This window comes from Paralichthys olivaceus, chromosome 10, assembly GCF_024713975.1.
Source record: "Paralichthys olivaceus isolate ysfri-2021 chromosome 10, ASM2471397v2, whole genome shotgun sequence".
In the NCBI taxonomy this organism is placed as follows: domain Eukaryota; kingdom Metazoa; phylum Chordata; class Actinopteri; order Pleuronectiformes; family Paralichthyidae; genus Paralichthys; species Paralichthys olivaceus.
The window spans coordinates 23,973,796-23,994,281 of NC_091102.1; the positions used below are offsets into that span (position 1 = coordinate 23,973,796).

Below are 20,486 nucleotides of genomic sequence, written 5' to 3' on the forward strand. Positions count from 1 at the left end.
CACACGCTTTTATACAAAGCGACTTCCAAATTAGTGCATTCAACACCTATGAGGGGCCATTCAGGCCTTCTGGTTGGAGGACGAGGTTCATATATGAGGAATTTGAACGAGAGCGTAGTTGTTTTTTTTCCGGGACCAACTGTGAGTGAACATGATGGTGCTTAGTGTTTTTATAAGAACAAATATATTCTAAAAGATTGCAGATCTGCCATTTGCCTCTTTTGATGTGTGCCCTTGACATCTTAAAGGGTAATGAAAACCTGCTCAAAGCCCATATGAGACACATTTTAATCTGTACCTGTCATACATTTTGATTATTCGTGTGTTGAGTAAACTATTTTCCCTCTTGGTTTAATATTTACTCTTAATATTGGGTTACACTCTTCACTTTTATCCTTATAGGAGGACCTATCAAACCAGATCTCCACCCTGATCCACAGTTTCCATCATATAGATGGCCGTAAGTTCCTACATATAATTAAATAATGTTATGTGATTTCATTTCAGGCAGTAAAATCTAGTCATTGCACATAACATGTAATCTGTACATTTTATGACAATGTGCTGTTTCCTGCAGAGTTTTTATACCTTGAGAGCTTCCTGCAGACCTTCAAAAGAGAGTGGACTGGCATTGATAGGTTGCGGATGGACAAGTTCTTCCAGGTTAGTGGTAACCGAACACTGCCATAATAAGCACATTTTTCTGTATGACAACCAGACGGTCTGCTGCTTGATCTTTCAGAATTTGACTTTATGGGAATGGGATAGTTCACTGAAAAATGAAAATTCCCTCATCTACTCACCACTATGCCGATTGAGGGGTGTTTAGTCCACAAAACACTAGGAGTTTCATGGGTAAACGGTGTTTCAGCTAAGGCGACCAGAAGTGTTTTGTGTACTCAAACACTTCACCCACCCCTCCTTTGTCATAGGGCTGAGTAGATAATGACTGAATATTAATTTTTCAGTGAACAATCCCTTTAAGAATTGTTTACACTGTGTGAGCAGTGACAGAAAATGCCCAATCAGAGATGATCTGTCAAAATTAAACTGTTAATCATGTACTCCAACTGGAATGTCACACAGATACAACTGGTTGCACACAGATACTTCAAGCAAAACTTTTTCATAGATGCATGTGGTTGTTAATTTCAGGTTGTTCAAAGAATAAAAAATGCTTATTTTTTTTCTTTTTGACAGCTGGTTCGCTTCATGTTCAAACAAACCTTTGAGATGCTGAAGAGGAAAAACTGGGAGAGCAGGTAATGCTAACATATTTCTTCTTGAAGGTCTATGTGATCATGTCATATCATGTTGAGGTAAATAACCAGTGACTGTCTTCTCAGTGTGGTAGGCAGGTTTCTGGAGTTGCTGACAGCACAGCTCCTTCAGGGTGGCAGTGCAGCGCCAAGCGGCCTGCAGTTCCACATCCTGGATTTGTACATGACTGAACTGGCAGCTGTGGGTTCATCAGAGGTACAGCACCACTACTGGCATTGGTCCTTGTATAAAAACATTTTTGTATTCTTGTTCTTTAGTGTTTCTTGCCTTAGTATGAACAGTGAGATCATACAACATGCCACATCAGATTCAACAAGCTCTTCTAAGTCTGTATGTGAAACGCATCTCACAAATGATTCGTCCCATTGGTTTCACACTTGGCTTATCAATTTTAAATGACCCAAGGAAGTGTTGATTAATTTAAGTGCGTTTTGAACATGCAATACGTACAACATCATCTTCCTCAGATAATATACACCAGTGGCTGACAGTTAACAGCCTGCAGGAAATGGCTGACATGCAATGTAAAAAAAAAAAAAAAAAAGAGTTATATATATTTTCAAATTTGGATATAAGCCACACACCTGAACAACATAAACAGTATCATTTTACAATATAGGACAATATTGTGAATATCCTTTGTATCTTTGAAGGTCTTCAGAATTTAACTTACCAACTACCAGTAGATTTAAGCAGGTGTTAATGTCAACCAACTGATTTTAGGAACATAACTTCAGGAGTGCACCTTAAGTGCTTTCATGGTCTGGTGCAGGGCTTCTCTGTGGATCCCCAGATCTTTGAACAACCTGATGGAGGAGGTAACAAGGAAACCCCTGCAGCCAACCTCCACAGGGAAAACTATTGCTTTCCAGCCACGTTGCTCTGCCTCAACTGCTGTATCTGCATACTGCAGCCTTTTCCTCTCATTAGCTTAATCACCAGCATCCTCCCAGGGTACTGTAAATTCTAAGAAGTAGACAACATGCAGGGTGTTTGACCAGAGTATCAGGTCTGGTCTTAGGGTGGTGGTAGTGATAATATGTGATAGGACTGTAAGCCGCTGGTCCACGTTCCATCAACATTTCCCAGTATGGTGCTTGCTCCAAGTAACCACTCCTGTTAGTAGAGGAGGCTCTCTCTTTCCCTGTTCCCCCTTGGACAAATGTTAAGTCCAGAGCTTTAAATCCTGTTTTTGGAAATTGTTGTTGTTTGTTTTTAGCTGCATCTGAAGTGGGAAAGTAGTACTTAATTTAGTACCTACTTACTGAATACAATAACATACAACTTATAACTTTCAAAAGTGTTGTTATATTCTATCACTAAACAATCAATTAATATCAAGTTGTTCCAACGTGCCATCGTGAAGAAACGCATTAATGCTTCAATTATCCTAATGTGATCTTTTTTTTTTTTTACAGCTCACTGCTAATCAGAACTTGATGTTCATTGAGCCATTCTGCAAAACAGCTGCCAAAACCAAAGAGTAAGTCCACATCCCTTTTTGTTGTATGCAGTCACTTACACACACAAGTAATGACATAGCAAATGGTTTGTATTTATATAGAGCTTTTCTAGTCTTGATGAGCACTCAAAGCGCTTTACATTATAGTTTGCCCTTCACCCATTCACACACGCATTCATACAGTGCATCTATTAGCAGCACTTTTTTCTAAGAGGGTCAGTTTGCGGTTCAGCATCTTGCCCAAGGACTTTGGCAAGCAGATTGGGATCGAACTGCCGTCCCTCTGGTTGGACGACGACCACTCTACCCTTCAGCCAAAGCTGCCCATTAACAAGAATAAAATGGTGACTTTCATGTAGAACAGGTTATATGGATCAAAAAGCTTGGTAAAGAATATTTCCCATACAAATGATGTTTAAATTATTTCTTTTTTTTTTTTCTACTGGCTCTGTCAGTAATTCACTGCTCCTCTCTGGGCCTATCATTCACGCTGTGCACTGCCAACCGAATCGAGCCAAACAAAAAGGTAGTTTTTACCCAGTCTGAGTTTGTGAGTGCATGGGTCGGTGTTTGTGTCAGTGCAAAAGAGGAAGAAGTTGATCTGAGCCAGATTAATGAATGCGCTCAGCTATGAAGAAAGCTTTTATTCCTTTTATGAACAGTATCAATCATTATGAGGAAAACAGTGTTGATATTGTGGTGGTCATTTCAAACAAATCAATGTGTGATTCTGTGTGTCAGTACTTAACCGATTTGATCTCAACACAGATCTTGATAGCAGGACCTAAAGGTCTGAGGTTTCTGTGTCTACCTAGTAATTCCACGTATGTCTTTTTGTTTGTATGTAGAAAGCATGTCTTGCAAACCCATTATCTTGCAGTGCCTTGTTTGGTGCAATTTGGACATGAGATGTGTTCAATATTAACAAAAATGTGAATAAACAGACAACCAGTGCTCTGTTGGAGTCTGTGCGTGTGGAGGTGGGGGGCATGCCTTAATGGTCACTTTGTGGACCAAGTTGAAGCTCTCTTCTACATCCTCGGACAAACTATTGTGGCTGTGGTTAAATCGCCATCAGATCATTTTAAAGGAGACATATTACTGCTACACCAAACTCCCAAATGCCAGCTTCAGCTCCTGCCGAGCCTGCCCTGATTGGCCAACATATCCAGTCTCTCTTGATTGTTCAACTGTGCATTTCGGAAGTGTTTATTATGCTTAATGTTCCCATTAAGCATAAGTGGAGGTTGGTTACCGGTTGGTGCCAGCTGAGCTGTTGAGCGAATTTCAAATCATCCAGTTTAACACTGTGTCCGACAGCGACAAGAGAAGCCAGTAGTCTTGACATACAGCCAAGACTGGAGCAGGATGTTTCTGAGTGGTAGGTAACCAACTACTACAAGAATGTATACCATATTTGTGCATCAGTATCAAGAGAAAAATTTAAATAAACTTACACATCATACATGCATATAAGACTGTTAAGTATATAGTCAGGTACAATAAACAAAGTGAATATAAAAGGCTATGTGCTATTAAATACACAGCTCAAAAAAATAGTTGACACTCATAGTAGGGTCACAGTTAAACACCTAGTCAGTTAAACCTCAGGGATATCAATCTGTCAAGAGTGTTTGTGAATCAATTTCACCTGATGTGGTGCCAACAGGTGCAATGGAGAGGCAAAAGGTCAGTGATGGTTTGTGCAGCACTCCAAGGATCTGCCTCCCCAGACTGTCACTGACCCTCCAGCAAACTGGTCATGCTGGATGATGTTACTGGTTAACATCACATCAGAATCATAATCACTTTTATTCCCAGGTATGTGAACACACACAAGGAATTTGACTCCTGTTTTTCTTAGCTCTCGTAGTACAGAAAGTTAAAAAAACAAACAGACATAAACAAGAACAAAAACAAAAGCTATGTACATGTAAAAAAGCTAAATAGGTAAAAATAAGTACAAAATATATATACATAAATATCTGGTGTATAGACAAGGAAGTGTTTCTGTTTTGGTGCAATGGTGCATAGTGCATGGATGAAATAATAAATATAAATATACAGTGTGCACAGTATATTGGTAATGGTATCACATGTGCTCAATGTGAAGTGGCTCTCATCTGTGAAGATAAAGGGGTGCCAGCGGCAGGCCTGCCAATACTGGTGTTCTCTGGCAAATGCTAATCGTGCTGCATGGTGCTGGGCTATGTACACAGTTCCCACTAGAGGTCGTCAGGCCCTCATGCAACCCTCATGGAGTCTATTTCTGACAGTTTGGTCAGAAACATGCACACCTGTAGCCTGCTGGAGGTCAATTTGGAGAGCTCTGGCAGTGCTCCTGCTGTTCCTCCTCGCACTAAGCAGCAGATACTGGTCCTGCTACTGGGTTGATGCCCTTCTACGGCCTTGTCCAGCTCTCCTTGTGTAACTGCTGGTCTTCTGATATCTCTTCCATGCTTTTTGTATTTAAGATTAGATAGACTTTATTCATCCCAAACTGGGGAAATTGTGGATCATTGCACATGAGAGTGTGTGTGTATGTATATATATATATATATATATATATATATGTGTGTGTAGGAGGTACAAAGTCTTATGGCTGTTGGGATGAAAGACCTTCGGAACCTCTCTGACTTGCACTGAGGATGCCGCAGCCTGCCGCTGAAAGAACTGCTCAGAGCTTTGACAGTGCTGTGGAGGGGGTGGGTGATGTTGTCCATGATGGATGTCAGCATTGCTAACACCCTCCTCCCCCCCACCTCCTCATTCAGGTCCAGGGGGCACTGCAGGACAGAGCTGGCTCTTTTTACCAGCTTGTTGAGTCTTTTTCTGTCCCTCTCAGTGCAGCTGCTCCCGCAGCACCGCATAGAACACTGCGGAGGCCACTACAGTGTCGAAAAGCGTCTTGGAGACACAGCAAACCTTCTTGCGACAGCACGCATGGATGTGCCTTCCTGAAGGAGTTGGACTACCTGTGCAACCTGATCGGGCTTCGAATACTGCCTCATGCAAGCATTTGTGACGAGGATACTAGCAGAACACAGAACTAAAGAAGTATTAGTTAGGAAGAATAAAGAGAGCAACTTTCTGTGGCCAGCACATGCAAAACCATTCCCTTTTTGGTGTTTGTCTTGATTTTACTTCTCCATTGCACCAGTTTCACTTTTATTGGCACCAAAGCAGGTAAAACTGATTCATTCTCACTTGTTCTTCCTAAATTGACAGATTGATATCCCTGAAAGTTAATAATCACAGTATAACTACAAGTCTTTAAGTGTTCCCTAATTTTCTTTGAGCCGTGTACATATTCTCAGTATTTTTTTTTTCCTCTTGTTTACCTCGGTCTAACTATCTGCTGCTGTAACAAGTGATTTTCCCCAACCTGCCATCAAGAAAATCTTGTCACCACTTGTAAAAAGCTAAACCAAGAATTAGGGTGAGATCACCAGCTCCTATCTTTACCTAGGTCCTGAATATTTACACACGTATTGAGATACAAATCTACATAAAATAAAAACAGCTATGATATAATTTCAACAGCGGATAAGAAGAGCAAATTAAGAAATGAGAAATAATACTTATCCTCAAAATATTTTATATATTTTTGCAAATGTAGGAACATACAAAAACAATAGAAGGCAAGTTTTTTGCAACTCAAATAATCAGTATGGTAGCTTCCAACTGCCTCTTGACTGAAGTATGATTTGTGGCAAGCAACCCCTTTTGACGGTCTTTCACATTGGGATACCTGATTAATGGGGATGGGAACAAACACCGTGTCAAATTCCAGCCTCATCAATTAACTTAATCTGTAAAATTTTTCATTCAAAAATATCATGTGTTTTTTTGAATCCATTGTTTACTTTTTACTTGAACTAAGGTCCAAAATTTGAATTAGTTTTCATGTTGTATGTAACAGTTTATAACATTTAAGCAGCAAGAAAACGCGTGTACAACTTCTTGTCTGCAGAGTCTGTCTTCTTGTGGAACACAACTCTGTAAACTGGTTGTCCTGTTGGTGTTATAGCTTGCTTGCGGTCTGCATTTTCATTGTAATGCATGTCCGCAACGTATAATGGAATAGGGAAACACACAAGACACACTGGATAACATTCTTTGGTGTGAAGCATAGAATCGGGCTGCGGAACCCCTCCAGCGATGATTGTTGATGATGGCTCAGCTTCTCTACACCATTTAGGACTCTTAACTATCAGGGTGTTCTCCACTCTGCAAATTGCCTCTAAACCTAGGAATACGATTATAAAGGATTCCATTAGAACAAATCAATCAAAACAATGTTTTTATAGAACCTTTCAAAAGAATCAATTGCACTTCAAAGTGCTTTACAAGAAGCTGACAAAATGTTTAAAAAAGGATTCATAAGTTCAGAAACAATGCACTCATACATTGTGAAAGATTACAGCGTAAATAATAGAATAATAACATGTTAATAAAACAAGAAAGAAAGTATTAAGAAGAAATATATTATAATAAATAATAGTGTAAATTCTCAAACATTATAGAAATTATTAAACACTACTAGAAATTATTAAACACTACATCTCCAGGTTGAAGATGGGTTTTAAATCTTTGCTTAAAAACATCTACATTTTCAGCTCCTCTTGAAGGCTTTACCATCATCTTGGAAGGGTAATGACTGAAGTCAGCATCACCAAATGTTTTTTTTCTGATTTGGAGAACTACTAAAGGAGAAGAACCAGAGGATCTGAGGGGCCTCTCTAGTTCATAATCCAAAAGCGTCTCTGACAGTTGGTCTGATGCAAGGCCATGTAGTGTTTTATGAACTTATTCAAGGATTTTAAAATGAATACAAAAATGAACAGGCAACCATTAGGCTATTAGACCATTAGGCATAATATGTGCTCTCCTTTTGGTCCTTGTCATCACTTGTGCTGCAGAGTTCTGAATAATCTGTAGCTGATTTATTGTGGTATTTACTAGTGCTTCATTGTATTATGGTAATAATTTGGAGAGGAGGTTCTGTCCTGGGTCCACTCCTCTCTGTACACCAACTCGGCTCTGTCATTCACTCACATGGCTTTTCTTACCACAGCTACGCAGATGATACCCATCTAATCCTCTCTTTTCCTCAGTCTGAAACACAGGTAGCAGCACAAATCTCTGCCTGTCTGGCACACTCCCTTACTGGCACCATTACTGCAACAAGTTGCCCGTGTAGATACATGCTGCACAACATCAGGAGAATACATCCCCTTCTCACTCAGAAGGTGGCACAGGTTATGGTCCAGGCTCTGGTCATCTCATGCCTAGACTACTGCAACTCCTCCTGGCTGGTATACCGGCTAGTGCTATCCGACCGCTACAGCTCATCCAGAATGCAGCAGCTTGACTGGTCTTTAACTTACCAAAATTCACTCACAATACTCTGCTCCCTTCACTGGTTACCAGTGGCTGCCTGCATCCGTTCCAAAACACTAGTATTTGCGTACTGTGCTGTGAACGAATCACCCCAGCCCGTCCACTCCGCTCTGCATCTGCCAGTTGGCTTGCTGCTTAAGCCTAAGAAACCCACAGCAAATAAAGCATACTCACGGATGTCCAGCTGGACAAACTAAGATGTTTAGTTTGTCCAATCTGGGCTACTGGAAAAAATATGCTCCATACATGTAAATATAAAGAACTAGTGAGAACATCACTAGGATTATTTTATATTCATCTTCTGCCAATAGATCACTTTCACCTAAATCTTATACACTGATCCTTTAATGTAAAAATGCTTCATAAATTCTAGCACGAAACAAACACAAAGTAATTCCTTCACTACTGGACGGTTCCTAAAACGTGTGGTTTGTGTTGGTCGTATTGTTAAAGTGCAATGTCAAAACAGGCCAGTTGGGGCTTGGAGAGGAAGGACTCTCTGGCAGGATACTTCGGCAAGGTACAAGGCCACTGGGCCGAATGTGCTTATGCCCAAATCCTGAAGCAGTGGTGGTAATGATGCTACCACTGCAATATGCATGTGGTGGAGACTCTGGTTTTGATGCTGCTGACACTACAGCTTGCCTGAATACCTCATCCACTCAGTCTGTCATCTTTTCTTCTTTTGATCGCTTTCTCACCAGTCGGACTCTGTTCAGAGCAATCTGCAATAGCATCTTCAGCTCTATTATTGACCAGGCTCCCTTCGCCATTGAAGAATTGATGCAGGAGGTGAAAGCAGCTGAGGATTGTGAATCGGGACCGGCTTCTGAAGGGGATAACAAAGAGCAAATAAAAGAGAAAATGAGCAAACCACTCTGCAAGAAATGGAAGAGTAAGAAGATCAACGGTACACATAAAAAATGTTTACAAAATTGTAGCACTTCTGTTAATATAGGTATAGTACATAATATATGGAAAACTTAAGGTTGACAGCTGTCACGGAAAAACTAAATTGTGTGCAGAAATGAATAATATATAAACAAATGGATAATTCTTATCTGAAATCTTGTATCGTTTTCCACAGGTAGTAAATCATATCCAGAGGAGGATGTTGATGATGAGCTTCTTTACTCAGAGGACTCAGACACAGAGCTGCCTTGTGATGGTGACATCGGACCAGTCCTACAGGTGAAGCTTCCTCCTCTTTTCACGATTAAGCTTTCTTCTTTCTTTTTTTCTATTATAAAATCAAATGGTGTTAAAAGCTAATGTGAGTTAAGTTTTTTGGAGCATTGTAAGACTTCTTTTGGGAAACTCTGAGGTATCATTTTGTCCTTGAACACACTAAATACCTTTAAAGCCTTTCAACTGAATGAGAGTTGATGAGCATTTTGTTTATTCCCCGGCTTCGATTTTCTGTCTTTTTGATCAGAATGGTTTCTTTCTATTGTATAATAAATATTACATTTTTATTCATCAGTTTTTTTGACTTAGATGGTGTATATATGTGATGGGATGTTGATTAACTGTGTTATGTAGTTTGACTATACAGCACTGGCAGACAAGCTGTTCGAGTTAGCCAGCCGGAACAGCACACTGAGCCAGAACAGACAGAGACTCTACAAAATAATAAAAGTGTAAGTAGAGCCCCTTACATTACACAGTGTGATTGTATGTGTTCGACTGCTATAATGAGGGCGTATCATGAACGCTGTAAAGCTATTAAAACAACACTACTGATGTTTTTTCTACTGTAAATTTTTTCAGGAACTTAAACAACCAAATTTCTCCTGGGATTTATATTTATAGATTTATATTTATATATATGGGTTTTGGTTTATTAGTGTGAATACTGATCTAGCATATATGCACATGTTCTTTGAATTCAGAAATTCACACCTTCAGCTATTACTGGATACAGTTTGTCTGTGACATGAATGCAAAGATTTTATTTTTTAATATATGTTTGACCCTGATCTATTTGTGGAAAAAGAGAGAGGGATAAGGCTGAGAGACCCACACATACAAACTGTGAATAAGAAGGCAGGCTCTGTGATCTCTAGAACGCTGAAAAAATTATTTATTGGGCTGGTGGAGGGGGGAAGCAATCCATGTAGCTCTACTCAATACTCAATAATGTGAGCTTGCACATCTTTAAATCAACAATTAAGATATTATTGTAGACAATAAATATCGCAGAGCCCGATGTAGCAGCAGTTCTTTCTGTCATGAGTTTCTTATATGAAGAATAGTATTTATAGATCAAAGTGGAGCTTGAAGGAAGTCTTGAGTTATCAAAGGTGAATTATCACATCACCAGAATGAAGCGTTTGCAAGTGCTACTTCTCCCCTCCATTGATGAACCTTTGCTCCAACTAATGCAGGCTAAGAAAGTTATAGATTTTTTTTTTCTACATGGGTTAAATCGTTTACTGATTTTATGACTGAATGACCTCAATTTCAATAAATGCATTTTGTTTCTCTCTCACCATGTATTCATCTCAGACTGCAGGACCTCGGTAAAGGTAGGAGCTCACACCCTAATTCTTGGTTTAGCTTTTTACAAGTGGTGACATGCAGTTTTCAATACAATTAACACAATTTTTAGATACTCTTCAAACAGTCATATAAATAACTAACCCCTAATAACTTGGTAATAATTGAATTGAATATTGTTTTCTGCTAAATAATTGGTGATTGTGATGATTTTGTAATGCTTCCTGCTGCTGGTGTTTCTTCAGGTCCACTGTGATTCTGAGTGACAGGTTTTCTTGTTGTGAGACAAAGAGTTTTGATAGAAAAGTTAATCCTGTTGGTAAAGAAACGGATTGTAAAATAAAGGCTGGGACGATACATTTCCCAATTCTATTCAATACTATTGGGATACTTTGGTGGCGATCCAATATGTATTGTGTTATTACAATTTAGCATTGGAAAGTTTGAGTCCACAAAAGGAGTCTCGGGTAAACAGTGTAAGAGCAGAATCCAATACAATTGAAGGCAATGGTGAGTCCATCTTTAGATGTAATAAAACAACAGAAAAAGCATAACATGCCTCCATACTGCTTGTGTGGTGTCATCCAAGTGTCCGCAAGCCCTGACATTCAAATTTGGCTAGAAACTAGGTCATTTACACTGAGTTTTAAGCCTAAAAGTGGCTAAGCTCGTGGACGTTTGCATGTCCGACGATCCCTGAACGCACCTCGTCGGAAGATATCAGCGGACATGTAGGCTTAAAACACAGTGTAAATGACCTTGTTTCAAGTCCAATATGAATTTCGGGGCTTGCAGACACTTGGATGACACCACATGAGCAGCATGGAGGCATGTTATGTTTATTCAGTTTTATTACATCGGAAGCTTTGGTCGATAGTTACTTAAGTTGTATTGGATTGTGCTCTAACACTGTATACCCCTGAGACTTCTTAAGTGTTTTGTGGACTCAAACACTTCACCCACCCCTCCATTGGCATAGTGGTGAGTAGAGGAGTGAATTCTGTTGAACACGACACTGCATTTGTAAGATACAGTCCCCTCCAAAAGTATTGGAACGGTAAGGCAAATTCCTTTATTTTGTTGTTCACTGAAGACATTTGGGTTTAAGATCAAAAGATGAGTATGAGACAAGAGTTCAGAATTTCAGCTTTTATTTCCTGGTATTCAGATCTAGATGTGTTAAACAACTCACGACATACCACCCTTTGTTTGAACCCACCCATTTTTCAAGTGAGCAAAAGTATTGGAACATGTGACTGACAGGTGTTTCTTGTTGCCCAGGTGTTGCCTTTTAGGTTGATTGTCCAAACATTAAATAGCTCTGCATGACTAGTCTAAGTTTTCACCCTTGGTTCAAACCTATCAAGACTGCATTTCCTGTTAAAGAGGATAAACCAACATGAAGACCAGAGCGCTTTCTATGGGAGAAAAGCCAGCCATTGTCGAGCTGAGAAAAGAAGGAAAGTCAATACGAGTCATTGGACAAACATTGGGCATAGCAAGCACAACTATTTGGAATGTCCTGAAAAAGAAAGTAATTACTGGTGTACTGAGTAACAGATGTCGAACAGGTCGGCCAAGGAAAACAACAGTAGTTGATGACAGAAGTATCGTGAGAGCTGTGAAGAAAAACCCCAAAACATCAGTAAGTGCAGAGATGAGCCGCAAAAGTTCTGGAACACCATCTTATGGACTGGTGAGACCAAGATTAATCTCTACCAAAGTGATGGAAAGGCCAAAGTGTGGAGAAAGAAAGGAACTGCTTATGATCCGAAGCATACAAGCTCATCTGTGAAGCATGGTGGAGGTAATGTCATGGCTTGGGCGTGCATGGCTGTTTCTGGAACAGGCTCATTGATATTTATTGATGATGTAACTGATGATGGTAGCAGCAGAATAAATTCAGAAGTGTACAGAAACATTTTGTCTGCCAATTTACGGGGAAATGCATTGAAACTAATCGGGAGGAAGTTTATCATGCAGCAGGACAATGACCCAAAGCACACTGCCAACAAAACAAAGGACTTCATCAGGGAGAAAATGTGGACGGTTTTAGACTGGCCAAGTCAATCACCTGACCTTAACCCAATAGAGCATGCATTTCACCTCCTTAGGAGGAGACTGAAGGGAGAAACACCCCGAAACAAACAAGAACTAAAAGAAGCTGCGGTAAAAGCCTGGAATAGCGTCACAAATGAAGAATGCAACAGTTTGGTGATGTCGATGGGTCGCAGGCTTGGGGCAGTTATTGCAAGCAAGGGTTATGCCACCAAATATTAAATGTTATATAATTTAAGATTATTTGTTCCAATACTTTTGCTCACTTGAAAAATGGGTGGGTTCAAACAAAGAGTGGTATGTCGTGAGTTGTTTAACACATCTAGATGTGAATACCAGGAAATAAAAGCTGATATTCTGAACTCTTGTCTCATACATATCTTTTGATCTTAAACCCAAATGTCTTCAGTGAACAACAAAAATAAAGGAATTTTCCTTACCATTCCAATACTTTTGGAGGGGACTGTATACTGTCATTTCCATAACATATAGATGTTGTAGACACACTTAAGCTTTGTCAAGCTACTTGACTTTTTAAACACACCTGACATGCCAACTATGTTGAACTTTGACCACGGCATATGCCAGAGCTCAATGTCAAAAACCATCCTTGCACATTAGAGGTGTTGAAATTTCTGGATGTGATAATGGACAACTTGCATTGATGCAATGACAGAACATAATCGTTTCACATTTTCCACTACATTTAATGTTTTAGCAGGGTTCTACCACTTAAAGGTACAGTGTGTAGAATTTTGTGATATCTAGTGTCATTAAAACTTGAAAGGTGTTTAGTTTATCCAGTCTGGACTATAGTAAAAAACATTGCGTCCTCCGTAGAGAGGGTCCCCTCGATGTAAATATAAAACTATTTGAATATAAAGGGCCTTTTCTGGGGTAAAGTAAACTACAATTCATACAATTTAGATGAAACGAACTAGTGAAAACGTCATGAGGATTATTCTACATAAGATATCTGCCAATATTTCCTTTTCACCTAAATATAAACACTGAACCTTTAATAATTATAGCCAGCGCTGCTTCAGGATCAGCACATTAAAGGTCCCTTCATCTTGTACTGTATCAGAGTCTACCCCCTCTGCGTTCACAGTGAACACCCACACACACTTATTAGACATTATTAGGACATGTACAGTACTTGATGTTTACTTTGTTAGGCTATAATCAGAGTTTGTCCTTTTAAAGGTACAGTGTGTAGAATTTTGTGATATTTGAATGTCAAATCGGGAGTGTGGAGGGCACTCACCGCTGTCAATGTCTTACTGTTGTCTGATTTTGAAAAATTATAGCACAATTGTTATGACAGTAACAGTCTATAGTACATTGTAAAGTATTATAGACTGTCTTAGGTTATATTTGTCTGACTGAAAGATCCCTAAATTTGGTTGATGCATTCTTTCTCCATGTTTATGTGAGTCATGGATCTTTGTTGTGCTGACCTCAACAGACAGTAAGCTCCATCTAGAGGACTTAATAGATTTTATTATTCCAATACCAAAAAGTTGAGTATGTATTTGCAATATTTATTAAGAATTTATGTGAAAATGTAATAATTAACTTGTTTCACTCTGGAATCTTTCCTCAGGCATTTTTCCTCAGGATGTGTATCCAGAAGAGGTCTCTACTGATGAGGATGATGAAATGTTTGGCAGCAGGAGGAGGATGAAGAGAGAATGTCGTCCTATGGATGAAGATGAGAAGGGGACCCCAGCAGCTAAGAAAAGTAAAGGCAACTTGGGTTGGCAGATATGTCCAATTTACAAAAGTGTAAAAATCCATATGTTCTCTATACCGTATTGTCATTAATTGACATTAAGCAAGAAAATATTAAATAAGCAATGGAATTTAGCATCTGATCATAGTCTTGAGAATGATATATCATGGATGCAGCCATGAACTGAACTACATCCACTTGCTTTTATTCTCAATATCAGAGTCCTGCATGGGTCCAGTTTTGCACCCATCAGCATCCACAAAGTTCAGTACCAGAACCAACCTGTAACCCACAGTTACCTCCAACTCAAATTTGGTTCCACTCTGACTCATTAATGAGCCCTGCGACTCATCTGTGATTAAACACATAGGCTAAACAGTCTCTTCAAAGCGCTTTATTTTTACTTGTGAGATAAAAAAATGTAGAAACACAAGAATTTCTAATTATAATTAACAGAAGCCAATGTGGCAGAATCAGTAAACAACTATGTTTTCATTCACTATTCTCATACTGACGTGTCATTGCTCTTGAGACTGAGGTTGCTGCGCAGAAATACAATATCGTCAATAGTCCCTATATGTCTATCTGTGCCATTAGAACATTTCCTCTTTGGCAGAATAAAACACCAGCTATGTTACTTACTTTGCTCATGCTGACATTTAATTATCCTTGAGCCTGATGTTGCTGTGCAAAAACAGAATATTTTCAACAGTCCCTGGTTTAAGCTGGGTTCTGCGTTCTTAAATCACAAATTCAGCTGAGGAAAATTCTCTTTTGCTGGCTGCACTCAAAGCCAGGGAGGCGAGCATATTCCATGCAATCCCTGCCAGGTTAGGAAACATTGTAGAGTGCTCCTTCCACAACAGTAAAGATCGAAATGATCCTCCTTGGGTGTAGGGCTGGGCGATATGGACTAAAAGTCATATCTCGAGATGAATTGCGATACTCGATACATATCGGTAATGGGGGTTTCCCCCAAAGCATTATAGCATATAAGATTCATTTTTTTCCAGAGGCAAACCCTTTAAAAAACATACAGTCAGTTATAACTTTAAGCCACGTGCCAAATGGTAAATGGTTGTATTTATATAGCGCTTTTCTAGTCTTGAAGACAACTTAAAGTGCTTTACACTACAGTTTTCCATTCACCCATTCACACACACATTCATACAGTGCTTCTATAGCTAGCACTTTTTGGTGTTCTATTGGGCAGTTTTGGGGTTCAGTATCTTGCCCAAGGACACTTTGGCATGCAGATGGGAAGACTGGGGATCAAACTTCCGACCTTCTGGTTGGAGGATGACCGCTCTACCCCCTCAGCCACAGCCACCCCAAATGTCACACAGGCACCTTTATTAATGTAAACAGAACCTTAAGTGCATCAAACCATCCCAAGTGCTGTACAGTTATTAATTATTATCATTAATTATTTGTGTATGATTACATTTAAATAAAATTAAATTTATTAGATACTATTATCCAAAGTGTTAAACAGAATACATAAACAACACTGTTACCAGGACTATAACTGACACACACACACACACACAGTGTTTTACTGAGCATTTTGCCTGTCATATATTTTCTGATTTTAATCAAATAATTCAATATTGCACCAATGGCCAGATGAAGTCTGTGACCAAGACATTGCATCCTTGGCCACCTTGTTAGTTGCAGCGCTTTGACAACATTACTTGCGTCGTCACAGCAACTACCGTATTTTCCGGACTATAGGGCGCACTTAAAAAGCTTAAATTTTCTCAAAGAACGAAAGCGTGACTTATAATCCGGAGCACCTTATATATGGATTAATTCTGGTTGTGCTTACTGACCTCAAAGCGATTCTGTGGTACACGGCACACGCGGCGCTCTGTCAAAATATTTTAGTGTGACAGTCAGGAGTAGTCAGGAGCGTCGCGGAGTAAAACATACTGTGTTTCACCATAGTATTACAGTTTGTGTGTATCAGGACCCCAAAATGGCACCTGTCAAGAGACACGCTTACAACGCAGACTTCAAACTCAAGGCTATCAGTTACGCAGTAGAACATGGGAATAGAGCAGCTGCGAGAGAATTCAACATTAATGAATCAATGGTATGGAAGTGGAGGAAGCAAGAAGATGACCTGCACCAAGTAAAGAAGACCACACAGAGTTTTCAAGGGAACAACGAGATGGCCACAGTTGGAGGACAAAATTGAACAGTGGGTTATTGAACAGAGAGCAGCAGGTAAGAAGTCTATATTTGGATGAAGGCAACAGCTTTAGCACGAGACATGAATATCAATTACTTTCAAGGCGGTCCTTCTTAGTGCTTTCGTTTTATGAAAAGACGTAATCTCTCCATCCGCACACAAACTACCGTCTCGCAGCAACTGCCAAAAGATTACGAAGAAAAGCTGGCCACTTTCCTCGCATACTGCAAAAACAAGACCACTGAAAAGAAGATCCGGCCAGAGCGCATCACCAACATGGATGAGGTTCCCCTCACCTTTGATATCCCTGTGAACCGCACTGTGAAGAAAACAGGGATCAGAACGGTGTCTATATGCACCACAGGGAACGTGAAGTCATCCTTCACTGTAGTTCTCGGTTGCCAGGCTAATGGCCAGAAACTTCCACCCATGGTCATTTTCAAGAGGAAGACTTTGCCGAAAGAGAAGTTTCCAGCCAGTGTCATCATCAAAGCTAACCCAAAGGGCTGGATGGACGAGGAAAAGATGAGTGAGTGGCTGAAAGAAATTTACGTCAAGAGACCGGGTGGCTTTTTCCACAAATCTCTGTCCCTATTGATCTGCGACTCCGTGCGCGCCCATCTCGCTGATGCTTTCAAAAACCAAGCGAAGCAAACTAATTCAGAGCTTGCCATCATTCCGGGTGGATTAACTAAAGAACTCCAGCCGCTAGATATTGGTGTCAACAGGGGCGTTCAAAGTTAAACTGCTAGCTGTGTGGGAGCAGTGGATGACAGAAGGCGAACACACATTCACCAAAACAGGGAGACAGCGCCTGGCGACTTACGCCACTATCTGCCAATGGATCGTGGATGCCTGGGCTAAGGTATCAGTCTCAACTGTGGTCCGAGCTTTCACGAAGGTCGGAATCATCATTGAACTGCCAGGTAACAGCAACAACACTGACAGGGCTTCGGCAATATGCTCCCCTGTATGATCTAGTGGAAAGTAGCTGGTCTGAAGACAGACACTCTTCATCTCCCAGTCTTCCATGAAGTGCACCGTCACACTCATGTAAGGTTCGCAGGTCCTGCTGGACCACATGTTGGTGGTCAGCGCGTAGTGAGACACTTTTGCAAGCCGGGCAGCAAGACTGGCTCTAACATCTGTGTACATTTTGGGTAGTGCCTCTCTTGCGGAGTAATTGCGACTGGGCAATTGGTATCTTGGATTCAGTGTTTTTAGCAGCTGTACAAAGCCGGTTTGCTCCACTGTTGATATGGGGGCCATGTCTTTAACGATATGGAAAGCCACGGCTTTGGTTATATTACGCCACTTGTCACTTGTTCCTTCGTAAGGTACAGCATGGGTCAATGAAACTTGCAGCAGGGTTTGTTTCGGGGCAGAACACTGGGGAGGCTTTCTGGCCTGAGTCGCAGCACGTATTTTGACACACTCCTTATACTGCACTTTATGGTGCTGTTGTAAGTGGTGGAAGAGATTTGTCATGCTCAAGCCTTTAGTTGCAACAGGTTTTCGACATTCTTTACAGAAAACATTTTGCTGCTGGTCGTCTGCCACTTTAAAACCAAACCATCTCCAAATTATCGAGCCATTGTTCTTTCGCTTACTGACCAACTCCTCTTCTGCAGCGGACTCCGTCCCCACGTTGTTGCTGAATTTAGGGGAGAGTGGAGGGGGAGGGCTTGTGGTCAAAGAGTGAGGGAGGCGGAGCAGAAAGGTTGTGTGTGTGTGTAGGGACACAGGGAGAGAAGAAATAGGTGCGAACTTGCAGCCCATGTATTGTCATTTTAACTCAAAATGAACTATATCGATACAAGCGATATTGTCCCGTGTTATATCTCGTTTAGAAATATATATCGATATATATTAAAATATTGGGATATCGCCCAGCCCTACTTGGTTTGTTTTGAATTTGATGTAGGATGCAAGTTTGTACACTGCAGGAAAAAAATTGCACAACTTAATAGTTTGACCAGTTTAGGGGATTTTCTAATTGCTCATCACCTCACCCTGGTCTGGAAGCACCTTGAGGCTTTTCAAGGAGATGCAGCTCAAACTTTTCAGTCAGAATTTTCAGGCTTTTTTTTCTTTCAGCAATGATGGTGTCAAGCTGTCAGTGGATGATGGTTGCAGGTGACGATACGGATGTCCTCACTGGCTGCTGGAAAAAGTCAAGCAATTTATGTAGCAAGTTCCAGCGTGTCTCCATGGATGCTTTCAGTGTTTGTTTATTTTTTATTTTTTGACGATTCTGTAAGTTGGTCTACTTAAAGTTAGTCAAAGACATCATCTTCTGCGAGCTAGGTGTGCGGCGCAACTAAGCATAGTAACAGTGCGTAGGGTTCTAACTATTTTTGCACCTGTGTCAGTCACATAGACCAATTTGGATAGGAACTCATAAGGATTGTATTTATGCATTGCTTGTATTATAGCTGTTCTGAGGTTATCTGCCTTTTTGCGTAATGCAGTGTCCCACTCTTAAGTGCAAAGCACTCGCTCAGTCAGTTTTCATTTGTTAATGTAATGCAGAGTGACACAAAGATAACAAATTAATGGAAATCTTCTGTCCGCATATCCAAAGTGACAGCCCTGTTGCCTTTAGTCTGTTGCATCCTCAGCTCTGGAATGATGTTTTCTCTGCATGTTTTGTCAGAAGCTGTCAGGGATCAGACAGAAGCTGCTGAGCGTTGTAGTCTGGTATATCTATCAATTGGTGTAGCACCTGTTTCTTCAGCAACAAAGTGCCTAGCTAACAGTGGAAACGAAGTCCAGAAGGCAGCTGGAAATAGAACACACTGTACAAGAGAAGAGGTGACTTAAAGGGATAGTTCATTCAAAAATAAAACTTTACTCATTATCCACTCACCACTATGCCAATGGCGGGGTGGGTGAAGTGTTTGAGTCCACAACACTTCTGAAGTTTCAGAAAAAAACATAACATGCCCCCATACTGCGCCTGTGGTATCAACCAGGTGTCTGCAAACCCCAACATTCATATTCGACTCGAAACAACGTCATTTACACTGTGTTTTAAGCCCAAATGTCCACCGGAAGTGGCTAAGCAAGCAGATGTTAGCACGTCCGATGGTCCGTGAATACACCTCGTAGGAAGACAGAGAGATGTTGGTTGACGTGGGCCAGTGGCTTACAGTCCCATCACATATTACCACTACCTTAAGACCAGACCTGATTCTCTGGTCCAAAACCCTGCGTATCTTTACAAAGTTGATGTCCTTACTAACAAAGATTTGAACACATTTGAGCGTAATATGCCTTTTGTTTCCATAGAGTAGGCCTGGGACGATAACAAATTATTGCCGATAAACTTATTATTGTCAACATGATAATATATCATAATAATGCACACCCTTTCAAATACAATAAACTTTTATTTCTCAGTGTTTTTTACCATTGTAATTGTAATTTCAGGAACGTTTAAATATCCTAAATAAATAAAACAAACAAAGAGACTCTCAGTCTCTGTTAGCAAAAACAGCACTCAAATATAAAACCACACACAACCAAAACAATAAATAAAATTGCTTATCAAGTCTTGATAAACAAAACTGCTCTTCAATAAATATTGAACATTTAGGCCGTTTGTGACATGTATTTTCTCGCAGGCAATTCGTACTGTCTGTCAAACGTTTGCAGCATTTCTTTCAATGCTGGCTTTTCAACTGTATTAAAGGGGAGCATTTCTTTTGCAATATAGCGAACTACACTTTCTGTGAGCGCACACCATTTTGCGCTGTTCCGTTTATATTTACTTTGTCGACCAAACGCCTCAGTGAGTGTTGACTGTCGGGACGAAGGCTCTGCATCTCGAGGTGCACTTTTTTTTCCTCAGC

General features: G+C 40.3%; 1 protein-coding gene across 3 annotated transcripts in view; it reads left to right on the plus strand.

The window, feature by feature from the left end:
* Positions 1 to 20,486, plus strand: part of LOC109637389 (ribosomal RNA processing protein 1 homolog B-like) — a 33,657-nt gene that overhangs the window by 2,952 nt on the left and 10,219 nt on the right. For 2 of the 3 annotated variants that reach the window (XM_069532320.1, XM_069532322.1), the window contains exons 4-13: positions 403 to 460; positions 578 to 663; positions 1,201 to 1,262; positions 1,347 to 1,476; positions 2,700 to 2,764; positions 8,851 to 9,056; positions 9,234 to 9,337; positions 9,689 to 9,786; positions 10,655 to 10,674; positions 14,310 to 14,447. In XM_069532320.1, the coding sequence (XP_069388421.1) occupies positions 403 to 460; positions 578 to 663; positions 1,201 to 1,262; positions 1,347 to 1,476; positions 2,700 to 2,764; positions 8,851 to 9,056; positions 9,234 to 9,337; positions 9,689 to 9,786; positions 10,655 to 10,674; positions 14,310 to 14,447 (967 nt within the window). The remainder of the gene's footprint in view (positions 1 to 402; positions 461 to 577; positions 664 to 1,200; positions 1,263 to 1,346; positions 1,477 to 2,699; positions 2,765 to 8,850; positions 9,057 to 9,233; positions 9,338 to 9,688; positions 9,787 to 10,654; positions 10,675 to 14,309; positions 14,448 to 20,486) is intronic. The other variant, XM_069532321.1, reaches the window with a different exon arrangement.